The 26,421-nt window shown below is 49.2% G+C and overlaps 1 protein-coding gene across 2 annotated transcripts; it reads left to right on the forward strand.

The window, feature by feature from the left end:
- The first annotated feature begins 4,070 nt into the window (after nt 1–4,070).
- Nucleotides 4,071–23,696, forward strand: FAM78B (family with sequence similarity 78 member B). 2 transcript variants are annotated; one of them, XM_084638016.1, is made up of 2 exons: nt 4,071–4,337; nt 22,744–23,696. In XM_084638016.1, the coding sequence occupies exons 1-2, from the start codon at nt 4,075–4,077 to the stop codon at nt 23,264–23,266; spliced, it is 786 nt and encodes a 261-aa protein (XP_084494142.1). In that variant the 5' UTR covers nt 4,071–4,074; the 3' UTR covers nt 23,267–23,696. The 2 variants fall into 2 exon arrangements, with proteins under 2 accessions (XP_084494142.1, XP_084494143.1); XM_084638017.1 differs by lacking the exon at nt 4,071–4,337 and adding an exon at nt 6,089–6,095.
- Nucleotides 23,697–26,421: the final 2,725 nt, after the last annotated feature.

Genomic DNA, 26,421 nt, shown 5'->3' on the forward strand with positions numbered 1-26,421 from the left:
CTTGGAAAGTTTTCTTTGAAGCTAGAAGGCTTAGACCGTTCAATTTTAAATGGAAAAAAAATGTAAACACTGGAAAAAAAAATTCTAAGGAGTCACCCCAGGATGCTAGGACCACCTCTAACTGTGAATCTATGCGGGTGGGAGAGGCCATCCACCCCATGCTGGTGGACAATGACCTGGCCTCCGTTATTCACAACTTCAATGCCTCTCAGCTGGTCTAGAGCAATGTGACATACGTGGGCATGAAGCATTTGGCACTTAAACTCCAACCGGTACAGAATGCTGCCATGTGTCTCCTCTGAAACTCAGCCTACCACAAGCACATCAGAGCCCTTTCTCCCCTCCCTGCTCTGGTTCCAACATGAACTTGAAGATATGAACCAAGCCCTTAGACTATCAAATCAAGGTGCAAGAGATCTAAAAAGATCTAAACCTCCGGGTTGAAGACCATGGTCAACAACTCCACTCCTCTGGCCCCATGGATTTCTCAACAATAAGGGGAAAGCTCATCTGTGCAGCAGAGAGATCTTTCTCAGGGCCAGGTGCCTGTCTGTGGAATTAACTTCCCTAAGAATGAAGGACCTTCACAAACCTCACCACCTTCTGCAAGGTACGTTTCTTTGATCTGCCTTCTCCAACATGAATATATAGCAGTGTGCATTTGTGTGTATATACATATTATAAACATTTCAAAAACAGAACTCTCTCTGGAGAAAGGATGAGAGAACACACATGACAGATGTTAGTCAAGTTGTTTTATGCACTACTGGAAGGTGCTCAGACACAGTGATGAATATGGTACAAGAACATCAATGGATGAGAACAGTGGTGTGGCTAATGAGTGACATGGGGGGGGGCACTCACCTCTTGTGAGCACCACCTGTTGGCTAGGTGTGATCCTGAACTTCTTTTTTGGTACTGGCACCCCTTGTACATTGTTGCCCTTGCTGAACAAGGTCCTCGGTGGCTCAGCCCTCTAGCCAAGTCACACAATCAACAATGGATGAACCACCAAGGCTTATCACTGTGCCCTTAGCCCTGTCTCTGGGCTCAGTTCTCAGACCCTTTGGGCTAACTTCAAGTCCATCCCTGCGCTGTTACAGAGCACTGCTCCCAGGGCTTTCTCACAGGAAACTCAGTCTTCATCAGTTCTCACTGTCCTAGCTCTCCAACCAGGTCATCTCTTCAGTTCAGTCCCCTTCTGGAGTAACAAAGTCCAACACATGGCTGGTCCTCTCTGGGCCTGTTTAAACTCCAGCCCCTTTCTTGCACTTTCAGTACAGTCTTATCCCCTTTTCAGGGCTCAGGCCACTTCCCCAGTTGCCAGTGGAGGGACCATGGCCCACCCACTAGTTTGGCCCCCCCACCGCCGGGACCCTACAGGCAGCATTCAGTGATCCCTTTAACTTCATCAATTAGATGCTATGGTTTCCCTGGGCTCCTTCCCACTTAATCCCATCATCTTCTGCCTTTGCCATAGGGTTACAGTCCTTGGGTTCTGACATATCCCTGTTAAGCCAGGTCTCTTGTCTTCCCTGCCAGCCTCTTTACCTGGAGTTTCACCAACTTCCAGTCCTTCCTCACCCCTCTGGTCCCAGACAGGGACTGACCTGCTCAGACCCTGCAGCTCCTTTTATCTGCGCTTGCAAGGCTCTGATTGGCTGCCTCCCTGAAGCCTTTCTAGGGAGGCATGGAGGATCCACCTTCACTGCTCCATTCCTGGGCCAGGGTGTTGTAGGACCACAGGGCCTCCAGGTACCTATATACCCTGTTACAGTAAGGACCTTGGAAGGCAGTTCTGTTGTGACTTGTCCTTATTTCCTTTGAGCTGTCCTTTCTATTGCATGGAACACAATGGGATTTCCTTTGTACCCTTGTCAAACCCCCTCCTTCCCACCCTTCTCCTTTTTATTTTGTGACCTGTCCTGTTCCCTTGTAAGGGGAAGAATGGTCTTGTGCTTCAAGCATAGCACAGGGGTAAAGAGCTGAGCTCTCTCCTTGGTTCTGCCATTGACTCCCTGTGTTACCTTGGCTGAGTCACCTGCAGGAATGCTTTCTGCCCTGCTTAGTGTCAGTATTGGAAAGATTTCAGGAAGGCATTAAACCCTTTTATTTGGTGTGTAACTGCTCCAAAGGGTGTGAGGCCAAGAGCAGGATTTCATTCATTTCCACTGCATCTGGGCTGCCATGTCTTGTACTCCCCCTTGCATGGGCCAGGCATACCCCGCCGTATCACCTACCCCACACCACTGTGGGAGGGCCCACAGGAGCCCTGCAATAGCCTCAGTCGAACCCTCATCCAATACATGAGCCACACCAAACTTGCCCTGTGGTACTAGGACACTCAGGGTGCAATCCAGACCAGTGGGGGGTTGTGTCACCACCTGCCCTGCAACTTTGGGTGCCTTACAAATGCTTTGTTGTTGTAGCTTCCAGCAACAGAGCTCTCCAAGTTTCAGGTCAGGATCTTCTCTCAAAGTCCATAGGCTGTTTCTTTTGTCTTCAGGTGAAAGAGAGAGAGTTAGGAAAAGAGAGCTTGGGAAGTTTTTATCCTGACTCTCACTTTTATAGTCCAGTCTGCCTTTGAAATGCATTTTCCTGAGTGTTACGTTACCCCTAGATAAAGTTCTTTCCTGCTGTGAGGTTGAGGTTAGAGTCTCCTGGTGAAAAAGGTCCAATGTTGATCGACCTGTCTTCCTTGCCAAAGAATGGCCACTTGACAGGTGATGGCCCATAAGCGTTAATGATACCTGGCTAACAGTAAAAAGAAAAGAAGTACTTGTGGCACCTTAGAGACTAACAAATTTATTTGAGCATAAGTTTCGTGAGCTCACAAAAGCTTATACTCAAATAAATTTGTTAGTCTCTAAGGTGCCACAAGTACTCCTTTTCTTTTTGCAAATACAGACTAACACGGCTGCTACTCTGAAACTTGGCTAACAGTGTCATCTTGACCTTTGTCTTTAAGAAACTAGTTTACACCCTCCCCAGACTTGTCTGGTAAACACAATTTAGCCATGATTTCAGATAATGTTCACAGCTTTACTGTTACTGCACATTTCATCATGATATTATGGTCCAGTGAGTTGTTAGTTTTCAAATGATACCTCACATGGCATAATTTGCACAAAGATTGTCACATTAGTAGGTAGGGTGTGAATACAGGGGTGCATTCAGTCACAGACACCTGAGGCGTAACCACCCACCCACACCCTCAATGTGAGGCACTGCACGTGTGCCCTGACACACCCCTTCCCCCCCCCCCCGACACACCACATATGAACTACTCCCTCTCCCCGCCCCACGCTGTGTGAGGCACCACAGGAGCCATGCATACACACTGGCCCAGCCCCCTTCCTGAACACTGTGCATGTGCCCTGAGCTATCCCTTGGCCAAAGCCCCACCCTGTCGCGTGAACCCCTGCACCCTGGGGACTCTGCCTCACCCCTGCCATGGGCCCACTACCATGCAAGTCCCTGCCTGCCTGTCCCCCTCTACTTCTGTCATTGCCTGGGACTTCCACCTGAGCCTCTCAACCCCAGACCCCACTGTAAGCCCCGGTCCCCACATGAGCCCCTCTCTACCTGTGTGCCCCATCTGAACCCCTCTGCACCCCTGCCCCATGTGAGCCCCTGCCTCTTCCCCCCGCCCCCCTCAACTCTATCCCCCCACCCCCACTCAAACCCCTCTGTACCCCTGCCCCCCATGTGAACACCTATGCCCCAGCCCCCGAGCCCCACCGTACCCCCATTCGAGCCCCTGCCGTCCACCTGAGCCCCTCCGTGCCCCTGCCCCCGCCCGCGCACGTGCCCCGCGGTTCCCCGCCCCCGGCCGAGCCGGCGCCGCGTGCGGCGGGGGGGGGGGGGCGGACGGCAGCCGGCGAGGGACCCGCGCGGCGCCGCGAACCGCGCCCGCTCCGCCGATCATCCCCGGCGGCGGCGGCGTCGCAGGTGAGCGGCCGGGCCAGGCTGCGATGCGCGGCCGGGCGGGGGCGGCCGGCGGCGGCGGCGCTGCGCCCCCGCCCAGCCCGGAGCAGCGGCCGCGGGGAGCCGGGCCGGGGCCCGCCTAGGGCCATGGGCTGCCTGCAGAGCGTCGCGTGCAAGGCGCGCGTGCGGCGCGACAGCATCGTCCTGAGCGACGTGTCCGCCACCATCGAGCCGGGCGCCACCGCCATCGAGGAGAGCTCGCCCGTCGTGCTGCGCTACCGCACGCCCTACTTCCGCGCCGCCGCCCGGGGCACCATGCCGCCCATCCCGCGCCGCCACACCTGGGTGGTGGGCTGGGTGCAGGCCTGCAACCACATGGAGTTCTACAACACCTACAGCGACCTGGGCATGTAAGGGACCCCCGGCACCCCCCCATCCTGCCCTGCACCCCCACATCCTGCCCGGTACCCCTCCCCCCACTCGGCACCCCCCCCCGCAACCACATGGAGTTCTACAACACCTACAGCGACCTGGGCATGTAAGGGACCCCCGGCACCCCCCGATCCTGCCCTGCACCCCCACATCCTGCCCGGTACCCCTCCCCCCGCTCGGCACCCCCCCCCCGCAACCACATGGAGTTCTACAACACCTCCAGCGACCTGGGCATGTAAGGGACCCCCGGCACCCCCCGATCCTGCCCTGCACCCCCCAACCTGCCCGGTACCCCTCCCCCCGCTCGGCACCCCCCCCCCCGCAACCACATGGAGTTCTACAACACCTCCAGCGACCTGGGCATGTAAGGGACCCCCAGCACCCCCCCATCCTGCCCTGCACCCCCACATCCTGCCCGGTACCCCTCCCCCCGCTCGGCACCCCCCCCCCCGCAACCACATGGAGTTCTACAACACCTACAGCGACCTGGGCATGTAAGGGACCCCCGGCACCCCCCGATCCTGCCCTGCACCCCCCCCATCCTGCCCGGTACCCCTCCCCCCGCTCGACCCCCCCCCCCGCAACCACATGGAGTTCTACAACACCTACAGCGACCTGGGCATGTAAGGGACCCCCGGCACCCCCCGATCCTGCCCTGCACCCCCCCATCCTGCCCGGTACCCCTCCCCCCGCTCGGCACCCCCCCCCCCCCGCAACCACATGGAGTTCTACAACACCTCCAGCGACCTGGGCATGTAAGGGACCCCCGGCACCCCCCCATCCTGCCCTGCATCCCCCCATCCTGCCCGGTACCCCTCCCCCCGCTCGGCACCCCCTCCCTGCAACCACATGGAGTTCTACAACACCTACAGCGACCTGGGCATGTAAGGGACCCCCGGCACCCCCCCATCCTGCCCTGCACCCCCACATCCTGCCCGGTACCCCTCCCCCCGCTCGGCACCCCCCCCCCCGCAACCACATGGAGTTCTACAACACCTCCAGCGACCTGGGCATGTAAGGGACCCCCGGCACCCCCCGATCCTGCCCTGCACCCCCCCATCCTGCCCGGTACCCCTCCCCCCGCTCGGCACCCCCCCCCCCGCAACCACATGGAGTTCTACAACACCTCCAGCGACCTGGGCATGTAAGGGACCCCCGGCACCCCCCGATCCTGCCCTGCACCCCCCAACCTGCCCGGTACCCCTCCCCCCGCTCGGCACCCCCCCCCCCCCGCAACCACATGGAGTTCTACAACACCTCCAGCGACCTGGGCATGTAAGGGACCCCCGGCACCCCCCAATCCTGCCCTGCACCCCCCCAACCTGCCCGGTACCCCTCCCCCCGCTCGGCACCCCCCCGCCCCGCAACCACATGGAGTTCTACAACACCTCCAGCGACCTGGGCATGTAAGGGACCCCCGGCACCCCCCCATCCTGCCCTGCATCCCTTCCTCCCTCCCTCCCCCCCGCAACCACATGGAGTTCTACAATGCCTACAGCGACCTGGGCATGTAAGGGACCCTCAGCACCTCCACATCCTTCCCTGCACCCCCACATCGTGCCCAGCTCCCCCCCCCCCCACAACCACATGGAGTTCTACAACACCTATAGCAACCAGGCAATGAAAGGGACCCCCGGCACGCCCACATCCTGCCCTGCACCCCGATACCCCCCACTCTGCATCCCCCACCCCCCCAACCACATGGAGTTCTACAACACCTCCAGCGACCTGGGCATGTAAGGGAACCCCCGGTACTCCCTGCATCCCCCAATACCCCCATATCCCCCTGCACTCCTACCCCCACACACGGAACCTCCTGCACCCCTACCCCCACACACGGAGTTCTACAATACCTATGGTGACCTGGGCATGTAAGGAACCCCTGCATCCCTCTGCACCCCCACATCTGCCTGATACCCGCCATGCACCCCACAACCTGTAACACCTACAGCAACTTGGTTGTGTAAAAGACTCTCACCCCCAGTCTCACTCCCTACAACACCTACAGTGACCTGAGCATGTAAAGGACTGCAGTTATCCCACCCCCTCCACATTCCTTTGTCCTTCCAATCCCCCTTCCCCCCACTCGTTCTCCCCATCGCTTACAGCACCTACAGTGGCCTGGGCATGTACAGGACACCTACAGCCCATCCCACATCCCCCCCCCATTTCCCACTCTGCACCCTAGCACTAGAAGGGAAGGGTTCTGTCACTTTAAGAGCATGCAAGGAGAGAAAGCGCTAAGCTATGAACATTGCAAGGACAGTGGGAATCCTGCCAGCCATTTATTGCTCTGGGTGTGTGTGTGTGTTGCAGCTCAACTTGGTAGAATAGGGGTGAGCAAAACTGCTTCCCTGCCTGTTGCCTGGGAATGCTAAGGCGGGTTCGGATTCTCTCTGCCTGCTTGCGTGGAAGGGAGTTGTGCGGGAAGTCTTCCTGTTAATGCTGGGATTTCCTGCCTCCCCATGAATGCAGAGCATCCGGGTGTCCCATTCTGTTTTGTTTGTAGTGTTCATTGACAAATGTCACCCTGGTGAGTACCTCCTGTGGAACCAGAGAGAGCTGAAAGATCCACATTCCTCTGAGTGCTTTGTGGAATTGTCATTGTGTGCGTGTCCTGGCTGGGAGCTGGCAGGCTCTGCTGATACCCACCTAATCACTATGCTGACACCCAGTTATCATAGGGAACGACTGTACTACTAGCGTAATGTTACTAAATTAGGCACATTGCATAAAACCCTACTGAAAGAACTGTTGGAAAAGGCTTGAGGGCATTCTCTTACAGAGAATGAAGAGCCCTGTACTAGTGTCAGTAATACCCTTTAATCTTCGGGCCTTCCTAATCACAAATGTGCGCTGCTGTATGGTGCTATTATGCTGCACAGATCCTCTTCCGTCTTAACGAGCAGCCTCTTACTGATGCAACCCCAAGCAGGAGATGTGGTCTTGACTGCTTGGTGTAGTCGACAGGAGCTGAGATTGCCTATGGTTTTGTCCTCTGAATTTCATTTTAGGGCAGGAAGTGGATTAGGTGTTTTGTTTGTTTTAGCTGTTAAATGAATACAAACAGTCTCTGCGCAATACACAGCTGGTGAGGAACAATTCCTTTTTGAATGTGAGACGTGGCTTGCAAGGTTTGTCTTAAAACTTCTATGTAGTGGGCTTGTAAAGGTCCTCTGGATTAATAGATGTTAAAGCCAAACGGGGCTGTTATGATAATCTCTTGCATAACACAGGCAGAAAACTTCACCCAGTGATTCACGAACCAGATCCATAACCGAGTCCCTGAGAGCTATCTTGAATCAATCCAAGTGTTCAAAGGTTAACCAATTAAAATGAAGCCAAGGTGCCTTGTAGGTTTTGGTTCTAGTCTGCTGGGTGCTTAAATGTAATACTAGTCATGCTTCAGGAATTCGAGTCAAAGGCTATAGAAAGACTGCACCATCTGAGTGCTTTTTAAAACCGGAGGTGGACTTAGTGTTTTATCAGAAGTTGTTGGCACTTGTAGGAGGCTCCAGTTTCTTATCAGTTGATGACTCTGCTCTGGCTGTCCTCTGGCTAGTATGTCCTTCTCTAGATGCTGGCAGCTGGGTTGTGGGAACGTAGAGGGGGCTTTTTATAGTAGATGAATTCTATCTTTTTTTTTTAAAAAAGGAATATTTGTGTTCGTGTTCTGCATCATTAAAAACCTACTTTTTCCAGGCTAATGAGTATGTGCTGATGACTTGGGAGAGTGCTGAAAAATGGAGCCATGTGCTTAGCTTGTTGTGTTGGAGTCTTGTTTTCCACAGCCTAAAAAAGGCGATGTGTATTTTATGGACTTGTAGTATACTCACTGCATTGGCATCTGGGTGCATTGCATGTGCAAATGGACATGAATTTATAATTGCTGTGTGTGCAATTGAGTGAACGTGGACTGTATTGCTGGGTAGAGGTCGTGCCTCGGCTGTCTGAACATTGCATGCTTCATTGTTAGGAGCCTTGTTGTCTTATGCTGTGTACCTCGTGCTTCTGCTTACTCCTGCACAAAATGGCTGTAAAATGCTTCCCAGTAAAGAAATGGTAGGGTTTTATGCTTGCTTTGCCGGAGTGAAATGAGGACATGATATGTAGGGCAATAAAGAATCAGGCTTTCTGTGTGTGGCTCTACATTATAAAGTTCCGAGTGCTTCCTACACAAGGAAAATGTACAGAAAAATCAAGCTGCTCCTTGAAACAGATTTTATTAAGGGACCAAAAAAAAAAAACCCCCCAACCACCCCCCACCCCCCTCAATCTGAAGTTCTCTGTATTTTGGGGTTTTCTGTAATGTGCATTGCTGTAGTCTCTGAGGCCATGTGTACACTGCAAACTTTGGTTGATGTAAATTACGTCGACGTAAAGCACCACCGCTGGTATTCAGCTTGTGTGCATATGTACACACCTCTTTGCCTCAGTGCTGTGTGTACGCAGTAGGAATGCTTGTCAGTGCACAGCGCAGTGCACCCTGGGTCGGTATACCAGTGTGCAACTTGTCAATTTCCCGCACGCTGTCTTCTGGGAGATTTTTTGCACTGCATGGTGAGGCAAAAATGAGTCGTGCAGCAGTGACTGGGAGGGAGGGGTCAATTCCCATCATGCAACTTTCTCCTTCCCATAATGGCATCCCTATCCCACAATTTTTGCCCCTTTTTTAAAAATCCTACAAATATTCACTGGCAGAAGCATGGAGCCTGCACAGCTCTGCACTATTGTCATGAGTGTTTTAAATACAGGACGCGTGTTCCTCTGGAATCTGCAGAGCAAGAAGGACTGCAGCAGAGGGGAAATGACGTTTGCTGTGGGATATAGCAAAAACCAATTGAAGATGGATGGTGGTGTTCATAGAGAAGCTGCCGACTGGGAGAGCTCCTTCTGGGCCTGACAGCCGAGCACTGACTGGTGGGTTCACGTCACGATGTAGGTTTGGGAGGACGAGTGGTGGCTGTAGAACTTTTGGGTGTAGAAGGTCACATTCCTGGATCTGTGTGTCCAGCTTGCCTCAGCCCTCCAGCGCAGGGACACCAGAATGAACTACAGAAGATTAGGGTTGGAAGAGACTTCAGGAGGTCATCTAGTGCAACCCCCTGTTCAAAGCAGGACCAACACCAACTAAATCATCCCAGCCAGGGCTTTGTCAAGCTGGGCTTCGCTGACAATTGAGAAGCAAGAGGTGCTCACACTGTGGAAGTTTGCAACGCCAGATTGCTGCCAGTTAGCAGAATTCAGTTTGGAGTTGGGAAATCCACTCTGGGGGCCATTGTCATGCAAGTGTGCAGGGCCATTAATCGTCTCCTGCTATGCAGGACTGTGACTGTCGGCAACGTGCAGAATCATAGTGGATGGATTTGCCGCAATGTGGTTCCTGAACTGCAGTGGGGAGATAGCACACACATATCTATTTTGGCACGAGTCCACTTTGGCACAGAGTACACCAACAGAGAGGCTACTTTTCTATGGTCATGCAAGTATTGGTGGATCACTGGAGATGCTTCACCGACTTCAGAGTTGGTTGGTCTGGGAAGGTGCATGATGCTTGTACCTTTAAGAACACAGGACTGTTTGGAAAGCTGCAAGCAGGGACTTTCTTTCCTGACTGACAGATTTATCACTGGCAGTGCTGAAATGCCAGTAGTGAACCTGGAGGACCCAGCCTACCCCTTGCTCCTCTGGCTCATGAAGCCATACATCAACCGCCTCAACAGCACCAAGCGAAGATTCAGCTACTGGCTCAGCAGATGCAGAATGATAGTTGAGTGCTCTTCTGGTAGATCGAAGGGATGCTGATGGTGGTTACTCACAAGATTGGTTCTCAGAGAAAAGAACATCCCCATGGTTCTAGCTGCGTGCTGTGTTCTGCATGTTATCTGTGAAGCTAAGGGGGGAAAGTTGCTGCCAGGGTGGAGAGCCGAGGTGGCGCAGCTGTCTGCTGAGTTTGAAGAGCCAGATGCAAAGGGTATTCAAAAGCTCAGCACAGAGCTGTTTGGCCAAGGGAGGCTTTGAAAGAGCATTTTAACAGTCAGTCCCAGTAGTGCAGTGTGGTGCACTATGCTTCACCTGGTCCTGTCTGTGTTTCGAGGGCTGTTAGGAATTATGTGGTGCTTGGTGCAAATTTGGGATTATAATACTCTTTGCTAATGCACCTGCTAATGTTGTGGTACGTGCTGTACTTTTATAATTATTGCACTGTTTGTCACTGATCCAATGAGTTCTGTATAGTATCAAATAGCTGGGCACTTTCAGTAATACTAGGCATTGGGAATCATAGTTTGTGAAATAAACATGAATTACATTCTCAGAAATAGATTTTTATTGTGTACCAAAACCAGTGCATAGACACTGTATACAATTAAAGAACAAATACAGTAAAGACTTTGGAAATAAAGGAAAAGAACCAAACAAGGTGAAAGAACATTCGTGTTCATTTCAGTTCATTTCGGCTACACGTACAGGAACCATGGCTCTCACTGGTCAATGTACGTGAAGCTGGGTTGTCCTTACTGTCCCCTGGTGCAGAACAGTAGGGGTGGGGATGCGACCCTTGATGCCCTGTGAAGTGTTGGTGGAAGCTGTAGGGAGGTGATGCAATGGAGTTCTCCGCTGGCTGCAAAGGGAGGCGAGACTGTGATTGTCGAACCTTTAGGTCCACTGGAGTCTGCAGCATCTGTGCTACTTGTGGTACTTCCCCGTTGTGTCCTGGTGCATCTCCCTCTCCTATGGGTGGCAGGTATAATAGCTCAGGGAAGGCTGAGCCTGCCCTGGCACAGCTGCAGCCTCCGGTTACGGGTTTGGCGGAGGAAGTTTTTGCTTATTATTATGCCCCATTCAGGGTCCGGGGTGGCTGAGGAGATGGTATTTGCTATTCAGCTTCCTGGGTTCAGAGAAACAGAGAACACAGCTGCTGCTGGTGTTCTAAAGCTGCCTGGGCCTGTAGGCTGCTAGCCTGTTTACTAGAGTGGTGTCTGCTGAAATTATTGTGGAGTGGCATGGGAAAGTGTCCTCCTGCCAAGGAAGAAACTAGGCTGCTCTCTCAAGAAAGTTTTGTGAGAGGATTGCAGAGGACCTCCATGAGGGTTTCATCAAGATCTCTTAGGAGGAGTCAAGGGACTTCCCCCTGTACATAAACAAACTGCTCTGCACAGCCTTCTTCCCCCCCCTCCCTCCCCAAGTCTACAGGTCGTATTGCGACTTCTTACTAGTACAAGTAAATTAATAAAAAGTCATTAGCTGTGTCCTGTTCCGCTGGGGTTGGGAGCCATCAGTAATGATAAATGTATTTACACACTTTCCTGAGGCTTCTTCCCCTGTATCGGGCTCGTCCATGCTCGACTGCCGGGACTGCAGCGGAGATTCAAACAGGTCCTGGCTCGCAGCATAGCTGCCCCCTCCCTCAGTCACGTGTCCACCTTCCACCTCCTTGTCCTTGCTGTTCATGGCAGGGGTGTGTGTCTCAGGGTCCTTGGAGGTGTCAGGTCTGCTCTGTGGGCTGGTGGGGGCAGTCCCTGCAACGCATGAAGCTTGATGTAAAAGTGGCAGGTTTGTGGCTCGGCCTTGGACTGACTGTTGCCTTCTGATATGCCTGACGTGTTTCCTTCGCTTTGCCAGAAGCGGGACTGCATGAAATTGCCTGTTCAGTTCGTTCCCTCGGGAGCCTCGGTTACTGGCTACGGGACACTGGGTTAGATGGTCCATCGGTCGGACCCAGTCTGGCCGTTCTTATGGTCACTGCTGCCAGTCCCTGTTCTCCTTTGCCTGCTTCCCCTGTGCAATCTGCTCATAGAGGTCCATGTTTCTTTGGCTGATCTGGGGCTGTGCCTGCACATCCTCTTCTCCTCACAGGCCCAGGAGATCCAATACCTCCTGTCTGTTCCAGGCCAGAGCTGGGTGTGCTCGCCAAGCTGGGCAATCCAGGAAAGGCATTGCAAAAATTCATGAGGTTTTTAAACAAGGAAGGGTGGCCTCTGGTCTCCATGACTGCTGGGCAGTGGAGCTCACAATTATGACCAGAGCAGTCATTGTCAAGCATTGTGGGACAGCTGCTGGAGGACTGTTAGGGTCAACGCAGGTTACGCAGCGTCTACATTCGCATTGCGTCAGCATCAGTACATGGCCGTGTTACTGCGTCGCCATGATGAGGCACTTGCATTGGCGGGAGACACGCACAAATGTAGACACCTGCACAACTAGGTTGATGAGAGGTAGCTTACGTCAACCTAACTTTGCAGCATAGACCAGGTCTGAGTTTGGGTGTAAACCAGAATGCAGGAGGTTCAAATATAAGAGCGCCTGCTAGCTTTGGCTTGCTTCAATGTGTAGCTGTATTAAAAGCAAACATCAAAGTGTATGTGTTGGGGTGAAGAGGGAAGCATCTGACCATGTTATATCCATTGTTTGGGTACATAATGGAAGGCAGTGTTTCCTAGTGGATAGAGCACTGCACTTGGGAAACCTGGGCTGTCTGCCACTGCTCTGCGACCATGGGCAAGTCACTCTCCTCTCTGTGTCCTGTAAAAGGGAGATTGTGACACTTGGATGCAGATTGTGGAGATTGTGAAGTGTTATAGGGTCTATGGAGGAAAAGAGCTAGGTATTATCATCTGGAGTAATTCCTTCCTTTTCTCCACTTGGGTCATACCATTATTTTAAATGCAGTATTTTGTGTTTGAATTCCCTTGTTTTCTTTTACATTTTTGTTCTGTTTTTTGACGCGAAGAGTTTCACCATTCTTTCAGGGTTCTAAGTCCCCCTTTTATAAAATACAGCTTGGTTTTGTTTCTGCAGGGAGCTTACTATGAAGGATACAAATGCAGAAGTATACAGTAATGCTATTTGCAAATGGGAGTTACATGGGATTTTTTTTTCCTTATAAGTTTAGTTCTTGATACCTAGTCTGATTCCTCCTTATTGCAAAGTGAAACAGAGCATGTGAGTGTGGGCTAGGGCGTGTTCTGTGAAAAGCATGCTAATAAAAGCCTCTCTTACTGGATCTCATTAGCTAAGTTACTTATATGGCCTCCATTGCCCTAGATTTTGAGACACTCACATACTATCTTTCATCTGTCTAAGATCTTGTCTACATGGGGAAATTTACTAGGATTATTATATAACATAAGCAAAACTGAAAATCTGTTATTCCACATAAGAGAATCCATATGGGAAGCTATAGCAGTATAATTATACTGGTATAGTAATACTGGTAAGTTTTCTGTGTAGATGGAAAGGTTTTCTGTTGTTGCCCATCACCATAGTATTTGAGAATCTTCTATGTATAGTCCATAGCAATAGCCAAGTCCCTAGGGGATTTGGGGGACTTGTCTAGACAAAGAGTTTGCGCATGGTAACCTGGGCGTAAATCTGCCATGTGCTAGCTGTCCAGTAACTGGCTGTGTGGGTCCTGCTACTGCACATTAAGCTACCTACTCATGTTTCAGAGTGAGGTAGATCAAAGTGCACTTACTTACCTTAGATCTTTGTCACTGCTGTGCCGCTGACACACCATGCAGTCCAGTTCCCCCCTGATTATGGTCACTCGCTAGTTGTGGCATTTCTGCCCAGGTGATGCCACCACATTCAGTATCCTCTCTCACTCTCCTCTGCCAGTTCTTCTTTGGCCTTCCCCATGTGAGATTGTAGCACCGCCTGACGCCAGCTTGCCATTCCTTGCCCATCTTGTCTCACTGAGGCCAAGTACATTCAGAGGGTATTTTTTCATGTCTCATGTAACCTGTGCTAGCTTTCCCGTACTGTATAAAGTACACACATTCCATGTACCTCCTCTTGTTTCAGATTTGGTTGTCAGGATTCAATGTCTTGAGCTCTCGGCTTCCTTTCAGCTGCCACTGAGTTCTGTCCTACTTGGGTTTTGAGTTCCAGCTGCACCTACCATCCTCAGATTTTGGTTTAACTTAACTATTTTTGGTGCGGTAAGGTTTTATCTGAGTGGGTCACAAACCCAACTGCAGAACCCTCCTCTCTTATCCAGGCTTGGCACCCGCACTGTTGCTAACTGTGGCAGAGTTAAAGTGCACTAGTGAACTTTTGGTGCAAGCTAGTAGCAGACCCTCAGTTGCTGTGACTATCTTCGCTTCATGGGGGGTAGGACAGCCTGCATTGGCTGAGCTCCATAGAACCAGGACAGTTTACATGAGCTGAGGATCTGCCCCATTGACTTGAATTCCATTTGTTCACACTCAGCACGTCTGAAAATCAGGCTTCAGTTGAGTGCTCAGAAAATGAGCAACAGGTTAGATCAAGTAGTGACCATCGGTGAACATTTTGGTCTAAGTGACTTGCCCAGCATCCCATAGGAAATTTGTGGCAGAGGCAGGGATAGAACCCATCTTCCCTGGGTGACAATTAATTGCAATAACCATCCATTTTCTTCCTGTACGTACCTGCGTCTCATTTTCTAGGTTCTGTAGCAAATGAGGTAGGGGTCCTACAAACAACAGCTTTATTCACGACACCACCCTGTTGCTCCCAAGAGGACATCCGTCCTGTACACTGAATAAGGCAGGGGTCCTGTGGAAACACTTGCATGTCTTCATGCAATTAATGACTGTATCTTAATGCATATCACAAGGGGGCTGAATTAAGCTTGTCCAGGCAACCTTGATTTGAGGGATTGGGGCCAGAGTGATTTGCCCAAGGTCCTAGTTGAGTGTTTTGACCACAAGGCTATCCTTCCTCTTGACAAAAAAAGATTTTTCAATGGTGATGGATATAGCCAGTGCCTACGCTTTCATTTTGTGAATTTTCAGGGAACTTGTAAGTGGCATGTAGAGGGTGCTGTCTCTCCCTGTCCCTCTCCCCACCCTCCTTTGGGGAGTAGGAGCTGCTGGTTTAGACACAGTTGCTGCAATGCACTGGAATGAGTCCTGCTGAGTCATCACTCTGGCCATGTTTAAATAATTGCTCTGCAACTGGGAAATGTGCTGAACTTGCCCTGCACTGGTTGAGGGATTTCTCTGCGATACAATGAGGTCATCAATTCTTTCTGGAAACATTTCTCCCCTCCCCTAAAGGTCTGTAAAGAGCTAAAAACGCATTCGTTGGGCGCTGTGAAAACAGGCAGGGATTGGCGTTGATTTCTTTGCAGTGACGACTTGATTCAGATTTGATTCTTGCAGTGTGCACCGTGTGTGCTGTGTGATGGCACCTCCCGAAATACATTGATTTCTGATCAGGGTGTGAGATCAACAGGTGACTAGGGAGTTAGTTAATGATGGTGTGATCTGGTGAGTGACAAGTGTGAGTGTGCACATGCACAGCGGTGCGTGGACTGTTCACCTGTCACCTCTGGAGATGTGGGTTCAGATCCAAACTCAAGGCGCAGTTGAAACTGTTTGCACAGGGGTCTGCCCAAGGCATCTTAGATGACTGGGCAGAGTGCATGTCATGGGAGTAGGGAACAGGGAGCTGGTCTTTGTTTTGTGAGATCTAGGATAACCCTAAATAAAAGGTTTCAGTGGTAGCAGTGTTAGTCTGTATCAGCAAAAAACAAACAAACAAACAAACCCGAGGCATCCTTGTGGCACCTTAGAGACTACCAAATTTATGGGCATAAGCTTTCGTGGGCTAGAACCCACTTCATCAGATGTATAAATAAAAGCTGTCCCTGAAGAGGTGCTTCCTTTGCTGAGCTGTCTTTTGAGCAACTATGCAGACTGCCCCACGGGAGCGGTGACTCCAGGGATGGTTTCTCAGACTGCCATTAGCAGCAGCTCGGGGGCGGGGGTGATACTGACAGTGAGCTCTGGCAGAATTGATGGCTTGCCTGTGGAAAGCAGCCTCTCTTGTTGTCTCACAGGCTAGAACAGTCTGGCTCCCTCTTTCTATTCCCCTTCTTTACACCAAGGACCAAAGCCTGCCCTGCCACTGCAAGAAATTCCATGCGGTGGAGAGGAGGTGCCTACGGAAGCAGGTGCTGCTTTTTCAGTGGGGCAGGAGTCAGGGCACTTGCATTTGGCTCTGGGGATTAGCATGAAGACAAGACAAAGACACACAAAAGGGGAGAGGAAAGAACAGCAAAGACAGAAAATGCAGCTGCTGTCTCTGGTGTTAACTTTCACTTGCAACCTCACTGCTGGAGAAACCCAGGCCCAGCACATGGTCTGATCAGCAGCACCGAGACCTGGCAAACTCCTACCAGCATAAGGCTGTTTAGACATTGCATTTAGCTGCTCTTTCTGGTCACAGGCTCACAGCAGGGCTGCAAAATATGCAGTCTTGACTGGCTAAGCCAGATTCTTATTAGACGTTAGAAAGACATTTGAAGTTAGAAAGATTAGGAAGAGAAGAATTAATATGGTGAAGGAAGAGGACATACTCGAGGAGTAGGGGATGATATTCGGGATTTAGCCAGAGCCAGTGGAGGTGGAAATGTCACCTGGCTCCCTTCTCTCTGGCCTGGTCTGGTCAGGGCACCTTTCAGGATTAACATGAAGAAGGTTCAGGGTCCCAGAAGAAGGTGGCAACCCTGATAATGAATCTTGTTCTGTCCCCTATTTTCAGCTTCCAGCTGGTGTTACAGGGACAGTTTCTCTCCCACCCCCCCACCCCCAGTCTCTCTTTTGAGTACCTCCAAAGGGCAGTGATGGGTGGAATAGCCTCTCCTCTCCTTATTTTGTCCACCAGTTAGGCCTAGTTTCCAACATACCAACTTTGGTTCACTGTTTTCTGGTTCAGCACTTTTCTTGTTTACAAAGCGTGATCTTAGCGCAGCCCTTGAGTTAGATCAGTGGGCCTTTTTGTTTGGGCTAATTCACTCTGTGTTTTTTACACCTTTTCCCATCAGCATTTGTTGTTAATAGGTTATTGTGACATTTGATGGACTTTCATTTACTTTTCACAGTTGAGCTCACAGTTAGGGTAATTTTGTAGGCCCAGTTATTACAACAGAGCACAAGCTACGTAGCCTATCAAAAAGAAGGTGAAGAGGTGACTTTATCAAGGTTAGACCTACGTAGGAAGATGCCAACTTGTAACAAGATGTAGTGTCTAGAATCTGATGTTAGGAAAAATTCAGACTGTGAATAGAATGCAACTGTTTAGCATGTCTGGAACAGCTTACGGGGGAGGTGGGAAATTGGTCACCACTTGGAGACTTTACATTGAATTTGGATGCCATTCTAAACAATGAGCTCTAGTTCATCCCTAAGTTATTAGCTAAGTAGAGTACAGGTTACTTACAGAAGGGGGTTGACGTTCTGTGATCTGTGGTATGCAGGAGGTCAGATGAGATGATTACAGTGGTTTCTCTTGGCCCGAAATTCTGTGCATCTCTGCAATTTGAATGGATGGAAGTAAAACCCTTGGAGGGTTTGGAGTGCCTTGAGCAAGGGGTTGGACTAGATGACCTCCTGAGGTCCCTTCCAACCGTGATATTCTATGATTCTGTGCCTGCCCTGAGGAAAACACACCGTGTAATCTGGTGCCTTTCAAAGTTTTCGTTTGTTATTTTAAAAGTGCCAACTTTTGTAAAAAGTCACCTTTATCTAAAATGCCAGAAAAGAAGCAAGATGTAAAAGTATTTTGCTCTTGAATTCTGGCTCAGCAGTTGGAGAATGTTCCTGCCTGGCGCGCTCTGCAGGCTTGGATCCTGGGTTGTTCAGTGGTACCACGTTTGGGTGTGGCATGGTGGGCTCTGTGCCACTGAGCTGTGCGAGGAAAAAGAACAACTCAAGGGGAAAGGGAAGAGCAGCTTTGCGTCTCTGGAGTGCTGCCTGCCTGCCTGCTGCTTTAGCAAGTGAATGCATGACCCAAATCCTTGCATTCAATTAACAGGTCAGAGTATCAGAGTAGCAGCCGTGTTAGTCTGTATTCGCAAAAAGAAAAGGAGTACTTGTGGCACCTTAGAGACTAACCAATTTATTTGAGCATGAGCTTTCGTGAGTAGTTTTTGCACTGACTCGTGAGTCTATGGGAATGTCAGAGAGAATTGATTTTATCGACATCTCAGGAAACTGTAGCCCAGCTGTCACTTGCCAGGAGATGCAGTTGTAGGCAGCTGTTGGCCTCACAACTGTTACAGGCAAAAGCTCTGAATTAACAACAGACTTCAATAAAAGCCAAGTGCACTTGTATTTGTACCCTCTTCTGACCCCCTTCCCCTTTCTTGGTACCTTGCATTGATAATGCTAACCTTTCAGAGCAAAGACCCTTCAGTGTCCAGTGTGCTTACCTGATCTAAGACGGGGCAGTAACAAAATGATTGATGGCTGTGTGTTTGCCTGGTGCAGGGAACAGCTTTTAAAAATCAGAATAAATTAATTCAGAAAACTAAAAAGAGGGGAAAAAAAAATTCTATTTCTGGCAACTTCAGAAGGAGGATGAGAGATCCGGTACTTGGTCTTGTTATGGGGCATTTTGCAAAATCTAAACTATCCTGGATCTCCAAATAGGCGCAGAATAATTCTCTTCTTCTGGATACCCCTCAGAGTTCTGCTACCTTAACTCCAGCAAGATCTGATCTGGACTGTTCTCCCAGGATGCTTTGCAGGGATTTGGTTCTCACGGTAGTACAAGGAAAATATTCCCTACCCAGCCTCAGAACTCTGGCAACTGCTTCCCGGATTATGCTGTTAATGGAGTGGATGAGTGGCAACTCTGGCAGGTAGAAAAGGCCACTTTCCCCAGAAGAGAGCCGATGAGGGAGAGCGCTACCTAACGGACTTGGAAGTGAAATTTGCCCAACCAGTTAGACTGCAGTTGAATTAATTTACAGCTGGGTTGGCAAAGCAAAGACCTCCGTCCACAATGATTCTGAATCTGCAAAGAAACCAAGAATTTGAACTTGTACTTGTAGGAGGCACTTGATTGCTCCCTGCAGTGGGGAAATGGCTCCCGAGCTGAAGGACCTTCTCTTCGTGCTCACGTTAGTGCATAGGGGAGGAGGTTCTTGTGGCTAAGGCAAATAACTGGACTCCAGGAAATAGCTTTGCTGTTGACTTGTTGTCTGGTCTTGGGTCACTTATCTTATCACTTGTCATTTGGGTCACGATCACTTAAGTTGCGGTTTTCAAAGCCTACTAGGGGATTTAGCCACACAGTTCCTATTAACATTAAATTAAAGGGGGATGTAATGCAACAGGTATGGGGGATATCATGCAACAGGGGTTTACCAAAGGTAGATCATGCCAGACTAACCTGATTTGTTTCTTTGAAAAAAACACTTTTTTTAGATAGGGGAAGTGCAGTAGATCTAATATACGTGGACTTCAGTAAAGCATTTGACACTGTGCCACACTGGAAATTACTAGTTAAGTTAGGGAAGATGGGGATCAGTACAGAATTGTTAAGCGGCTAAGGAACTGGCTAAAGGGGAGAAGGCAATGGGTTGTGCTGACTGGTGAATTATCAGACTGGAGGGAGGTTACTAGTGAAGTTTGCTAGAAAAAGTAAGAGTGCGTTAATGAAATTTGCTGATGGTACACAATTGAGAGGCTTTGTCAATACAGAGTAGTACTGTACAGGAAGATCTGGTTGATCTCGAAGGCTGGAGTGACAGAAATGGGATGAAAATTCAGTAGTTCAAAGTGCAAGGTCATACACTGGGGGTCTAATAATAAGAATTTCTGCTACAAGCTGGGGCTCATCAGTTGGAAGCAACAGAGGAGAGAGACCTGGGTGTGTGGGTTGATCACTGGGCTATTAATTAGCCACCTTTAATGATGTGGCTGTGAAAAAGGCCAGTGACATCCTAGGCTGTATGAGACAAGGCATTTCCAGTAGAGATAGAGAGGTGTTCATGCCATTGAACAAAGTATTGGTAAGACCTCATTTGAAGTACCCTGTACAGTTGTGATCACCCATGTTCTAGAAAGATGAATTCAGACTGGAACAAGTGCAGAGAAGAGCTACTAAGATGATCAGGGGAGCGGAGGGCTTGTCTTAGGGAGGAACTGGAAGAGCCTGGCTTGTTCAGCCTAGCAAACAGAAGGCTGAGAGGGGATCTGATTGCTCTATGTAACTACATCAGGGGGTAAATACCAGGGAGGGTGAAGAGCTATTTAAGCTAAAGGAAAATATTGGCACAACTACAAATGGGTATAAACCAGCCATGAACAAATTCAGACTGGAAATGAGAAGGTGTCTAACTACCAGAGAGTGAGGTTCTGGAGCAGCCTCCCAATCAAAGTTAATTAGTTTTAGGAGAGAGCGGAACAGATTCTTGATTGTGGTTGTATGACAGGGTTGGTTGTGGTGGTAGGGAGCAAGGCTCAGAAGCCCTGGGGCTCGCTTCCAGTATGTGTCTTATATTTCTGAAGAGCATGCTTCAGGGTTTCAGCTGCCTACCTGCAGGGGTTAGGAAGGGATTCTCTCCCCCGTGCGACCCCCACCCCAACCCCCCCAGTATATTCAGGGGTGGGAGTTTTCGTTTATCATCTCCCTCTGAACCGTCAGTGCTGCCATGGCCAGATATGGGACACTGGGCGGGGAGGGCAGGGCTCTGAGGTGGTCCCGAGCATTCTCTGTCTCAGGTGCTTGGCTGGCTGGTTCTTTCTCATGTGTTCAGGGTCTAACTGATCACCATGTGTGGGGTTGGGAAGGAATTTCCCCCCAGGTCAGATTGGCAGCGACCTTGGGGGGGTTTCACCTTCCTTTCCAGCATGTGGGTTGCCTGCCAGGATTATCTGGGTCTATCTCACTTCCTCATTTCCCTGCTGTTGCGGGGGCCTCAGGTCCTGGTGCACCTCGGTCCCTCCTGTTTTATGCCTGTGGCACATAATACCCCGGTCTCCTGTGGGCTGTAATACTTTGGTCTCATTTTGGTTGTTGGATTTAGTGAGTGGTGCTGGGTGGGGATGGGTGGCCTGTGATATGCTGGAGGTCATACTAGGTCTGTGGTTCTCAACCGGTTTACCATTGTGGGTCACATATGGAGCTCTCTATGTGTTATGTGGACTGCATCCACACAATGTGTATATATACAACCTGTGTGGCCCTGAGGATGTCACATAGGCTGCAGCTGTGTGCTGTTTGGGCTGCAGGTTGAGCACTACTGGACTAGGTGATCTGATGGCTCCTTCTGGCCTTGAAATCTGTGACTAACATGAATATTTGTGTGGCTAAATCTCACTAGTCGGCCTTGAAAACCTGAGCCTGACCGTCTCTGTCACCAGCATGCTGTGAGGAATTGGTCACTCATTTGAAAAGCAGGGTAGGATTTTTTGATCGAGATGCTAGATAAGTACTAGCTGGGATCTGACTGAGTTGTTCAGCTTGTCCTATGTTACCTAGAGTGTCCTGAGCAATTTTGATGATGCAGCAATGACTCATTCAGCAGGATCACAAGTACTAAATTGTTATCCTCTTATCTGTTTTCTTCTTCTCTCTCCAGCTAAACATTTCATCCTGTGAGTGTTAGCGTGGAGCTTCTTGTCTTTAATAATGCCCCTGTAGACCAGGGTGGATAAAAATTAATGGCTTTTTTAAAAAATGGATTTTTTAATTTAAACTAAATACAGATTTATTTATAGAAATCTTATGTGAAATTATGACAGCATATGTTAAGGTCTAAATTTAATTGATTAAAATAATATAAATTACATTTAAAAACATAAGCAGTATATGTTTACTGCCAAAATTTTCAAGAAAGTCAAATCACTGAATTGATAGAAATCACGAGCTAAGCACCTATAACCAGAAAATAGTTTATTCTGCAGGTGCAGAGAGAATGTTTTCTTCATTTCAGTGTATTTAACTAGTTTAGTTCAACGATTAGTTCATTCAGAGTTAAAAACCAGTAGGAAGATGAAAAAGCAGGAAAGCTTGTTTTCCTCTTCCAGTCTATTAATAAAAACTAGGTCTGAGAGGATGAGATCTGTCGGGATCTGATATCTTGAAAGACACAGTGATAGGAAACAATCAATTTCATTTACTAACTACAAATAATACTTCCTTGCGTTAATAAATCAGTTCTAAATGCAAACCTTGTTTTGATAAACTTTTTTTCATGTATATCCAACACATTTAAGGTAGTTTTATTTCACTAATTTAAAAAATTTAAATGCTATGGGTTTTTTGCATTTTTAATTGCATTCAAATTCCTGTCTCAACAGAATTTGACACTAAGCACAAAATTAATCATCTGGTAAATAAGAAATGCATTATCCACCATTTTCTAACATCATGAAAATGTAAAAAATAATCTGCATAAATGTAAGTTAAGCTGTATAATTGCAAAACAATTAAAATGTAGGAAAATCCAGGTTTCCTGCTTGCTGATTTAAATCATGATTAAAATCAGTGATTTTAAATTGCTTTGATTTAAATCAGCCCACCCTGCTGTAGACTACAGGAACTACCCAGTAGTTGTTGGTGCAGCTTCGTTTATAACCTGGTTCTTTCGTTTTCATTCCGTAGGTCCAGCTGGGAACTTCCTGACTTGCGAGAAGGGAGAGTAAAAGCCATCAGTGACTCTGATGGTGTGAGCTACCCCTGGTATGGGAACACTACGGAAACGGTGACCTTGGTTGGGCCCACTAACAAGGTCTCCCGGTTCTCAGTCAGTATGAATGACAATTTTTACCCCAGTGTGACGTGGGCTGTCCCTGTGAGTGACAGCAATGTACCATTGCTGACCAGGATTAAGAGGGATCAAAGCTTTACCACGTGGCTAGTAGCCATGAACATGACCACCAAGGAGAAGATCATCCTGCAGACTATAAAGTGGAGGATGCGCGTGGACATTGAAGTGGATCCCTTGCAGCTCCTGGGGCAGCGAGCACGACTAGTGGGAAGGACTCAGCAGGAGCAGCCCCGGATTCTGAGCCGAATGGAACCCATCCCACCAAACGCCCTAGTGAAACCCAACGCCAACGATGCCCAGGTCCTCATGTGGAGACCCAAACGAGGCCAGCCTTTGGTAGTGATACCTCCCAAGTAGATGGTGTGTGGGTGTGCGTGCTTGAGGACTTCATTCCTGTTGGTATGGTGCAAATGAACTGGATTTCTGAGCCAAAGCAGAATGGAAGTCCTCTGGTGAATGGAAATAGAGTTCCTCCTTATTCAGAAAGAATATGGTACCTGGTAGTGGCCAAAGCTATGTCACAGAAGAGGAATTGCTCAGCTGGTGGACTTCCAATGACATACCTGGGAGATTCTGTACTTCCAGGTTATTTTGGCTGGAAGAGGCTTTCTTACCTGAATAACTCATATTCCCTTGCCATAACATGCAAGGAATGAGAATATGATTAAACAGTGCCTGTGGCAAATGCTGCTTCCCAACCAATTAGATGTAGAAATGGAGACCATGCACACCAGACATTCATGGTCTTCCAGTTCGATCCTGCTGTCTGACCAATGGGGTGGGGTGTTACCACGTTTTTATACCTATGCAGTTTTGATTGATAATCAAATGATCACCTTGCTCATTGGAACTAAAAGAATGTTTACAAGGGGGGGGGGGGGAATAACAACCCATGCCATCCGTTCCACTTAGCTACAGGCAAGTTCTGAGTCCACAGGGAACTGTCCAAGGTGCTGAACTGAAGGACAATGTGAACTACCTTCCTCTTCCCAAGAATAATTTCTTCAAGCTGATTGAATTAGGACATTTTGCATGCATCTCAGTGTGTTTTGAGTAGTTGTGAATGTAGGAGCTGCCATAGTTCTTTCCATCCTTTGAGTGAAGTCCAAGGGAAATCTAGATGTAATTTAGTTCTAAGATACACTAATCTTTCCTGGCCATCCAATTCCCTCTCCCCCAAGCCCTTCTTTTAAAGAAGCAAAAATAATTCTCAGTCAAATGACAAATTATGAGCAATGTCTGTTCACCCAGCAAAGGGAGAACCAGGGAGATGTTGACTGTGTTTGCATGATATCCGAAAGGCTTGGACGTACTCCAGGATTCAAACACTTCCTTCACGTACATGAGTCCATTGCAAGAAGCTGGATTTCTTGCTCGTTTTCCACGTGAATAGCTGTTCATGTGGAAAGCCTCACCCTAACCGCCTACAGAGCAGCGCAACTAAAGGTCTGCGCACAGTGTGCTTCCAGGCCCCAGGACCTGCCTTTGGAGCCATGGCGCTAGGATATGGGGACTGCCTGCGTGTCCGTTCGCTGGGGCAAAGGGAAGCATTTGCACCAGCTTCAAGGGGAAGGGGTAGTTGTTCATGAAAACTCCTCAGAGGTTTCCCCTCCCACAGCGACAAAACAGTAGCTTCCGTGAAGGATGGTTAGATGTGCACGTCTCTGAGTGGAATGCTCCTCTAGCCAGGCACGAGCGCATGGCTGAATCCATCCGGGGGAGGTGGGAGGCTGTTCTCTTTGGGAATAAGCCTGAGCTTCACTCTCTGATGAGGACGTTTGGGGGGATAACATGATCTTTGCTTTTTAAGGGCCATTACCACCGGGAGTTTCTTTGGCCCCTGGCTCAATGGCATCCCAATTGGTTGCTGTGAAGGTGATTGGTGATGTCATGACTGGAGTGGGAAGAAATGCTTGGGTCATAAACTCATGGAGTTTCCTACTCGTTCTTCCTCTGGGGGTGTGATGCGCCTCTCCTCTCCCTATCCCTGCCCCGCAGCGCGTTCACCATATTAGCCTGTCTTGGAGGATATGCAGAAGACAAAGAGTGTCTGCATTCCTGCTGGCCCCTGGACAGCAGTGCTGCCTCCATGGAGGCTGCCCCAGGAGCACCTTGTCAGGGAGGGGCCATAGCTTAGAGGGGGAGCCGTGCAAGGGATTACAGTCATAACTTGTGCTGTTTTCCCCCATGCACAGTGACTGGCTCTTTTATCTGGCCCCTCCAGTGTAGGGGAGCTGGTGAGTGGAGGTGTTCCAGCAAGGAACAGAAGTAGCAGTGCTCCCACCTTCTGGGCACAGATGCAGAGGGTAGGGAAGAAGACGCAAAGCATTAAAAACAAAGCTGCTCGTTTCCCCATCTCAGTCACCAGGAAGCAAAACAAGAGAAATGCAGAAAATGTGTGGTTTATAAACCGAATGTGCGTTACCATTTTAAGGCATCGCTAACTACTCAGCCCAGTGTGACTAAGAGGTGATCTATAGCATCTTCACCCAGCTACTAATTTAAAGGATATCTCTGCAGGATGTCCAGAGACTCCCTTAGTATTGACTCCAATCCAGAGGAACTCTATTGAGTCCTAGATATTGTGAAATGATACTGATTTCATTCTTCTTGGAAACGGCTGTATCTGCCCTTCCAGCATGAGCCCAGTGACTTCTTGAAACCTTGGATTATTGCTCTGAAAAGCAGTTTATCTCTCTATTACCGAGAGATTAAGTTTCTGTTGTTATGTGAATTTAGGCTTCTGAACAAAGAAACCACTCATAATAATTCCATGGTTCAAAGATCCCCATTATGCCTGCATTCATTCAGAGCATATCCTACTGGGCACCATTCGTGTGCTGTGGGTGTTAGTGTACATTGGTGGTAGGTTCTCCTGACAGTTTTGCAGAAAACTCTTGTTACAGTGTTAGCTCTGCTTTTCTGACTTGATTTTTAAGCCGATTTCAGTAGTGATTTCACTGCTTTGAAATCCAGGGCTCCACTCTCCTTTTTATGGAGTTGATGTTCTGTCACATTTTCCCCACTTTGCTTATGAGCCTCATGCTTTTTGCATAGCAGGGATCATACAGGATCTCCATAGGAGCACTTGGGTGTCTGGTATGTTCAGGGTTTCTGTGGTGTCTGTGCAGGCTAAGCCCCTTTTGAGATCACTGGGAACGGTACCTGCCCAGTGACGCCAGGGTCTTTTGAGCAAACCTCTCTGGAATTTGATTCTTATGACCAGGGTACAGAGTAGCTACTGAGGACCCACAGAGGAGATGAAGCGAGTGCGAGCTGAAATCTGTTCAGGAGGCTTCTTCTTCACCCCAGGAAAGGTCTCTTTGTGCTATGTCCCCCTGCCCTGGGCTCCTTGGCCATCAGCAGACCTGCTCTGGGTGGAGTCAGTGGAGAGAGCGCTGCAATGTCATGCATCCATTAATACCATCCCAGTCAGCCTTTATTCACATGGAGTCACGAGCTTGCTTCAGCTGCCCTGCATCCCTGTGGCTCTGGTGTACCTCCTACAGCCT

The sequence above is a fragment of the Lepidochelys olivacea genome, assembly GCF_965140295.1.
Source record: "Lepidochelys olivacea isolate rLepOli2 genome assembly, chromosome: 8".
NCBI lineage: Eukaryota > Metazoa > Chordata > Testudines > Cheloniidae > Lepidochelys > Lepidochelys olivacea.

Excerpts from the sequence above, each read along its gene's own strand:
- FAM78B (XM_084638016.1), top strand. The coding sequence starts at position 4,075 with ATGGGCTGCCTGCAGAGCGTCGCGTGCAAGGCGCGCGTGCGGCGCGAC. Across the intron at positions 4,338-22,743 it reads ACCTACAGCGACCTGGGCAT|GTCCAGCTGGGAACTTCCTG; the intron begins GTAAGGGACCCC and ends TTCATTCCGTAG.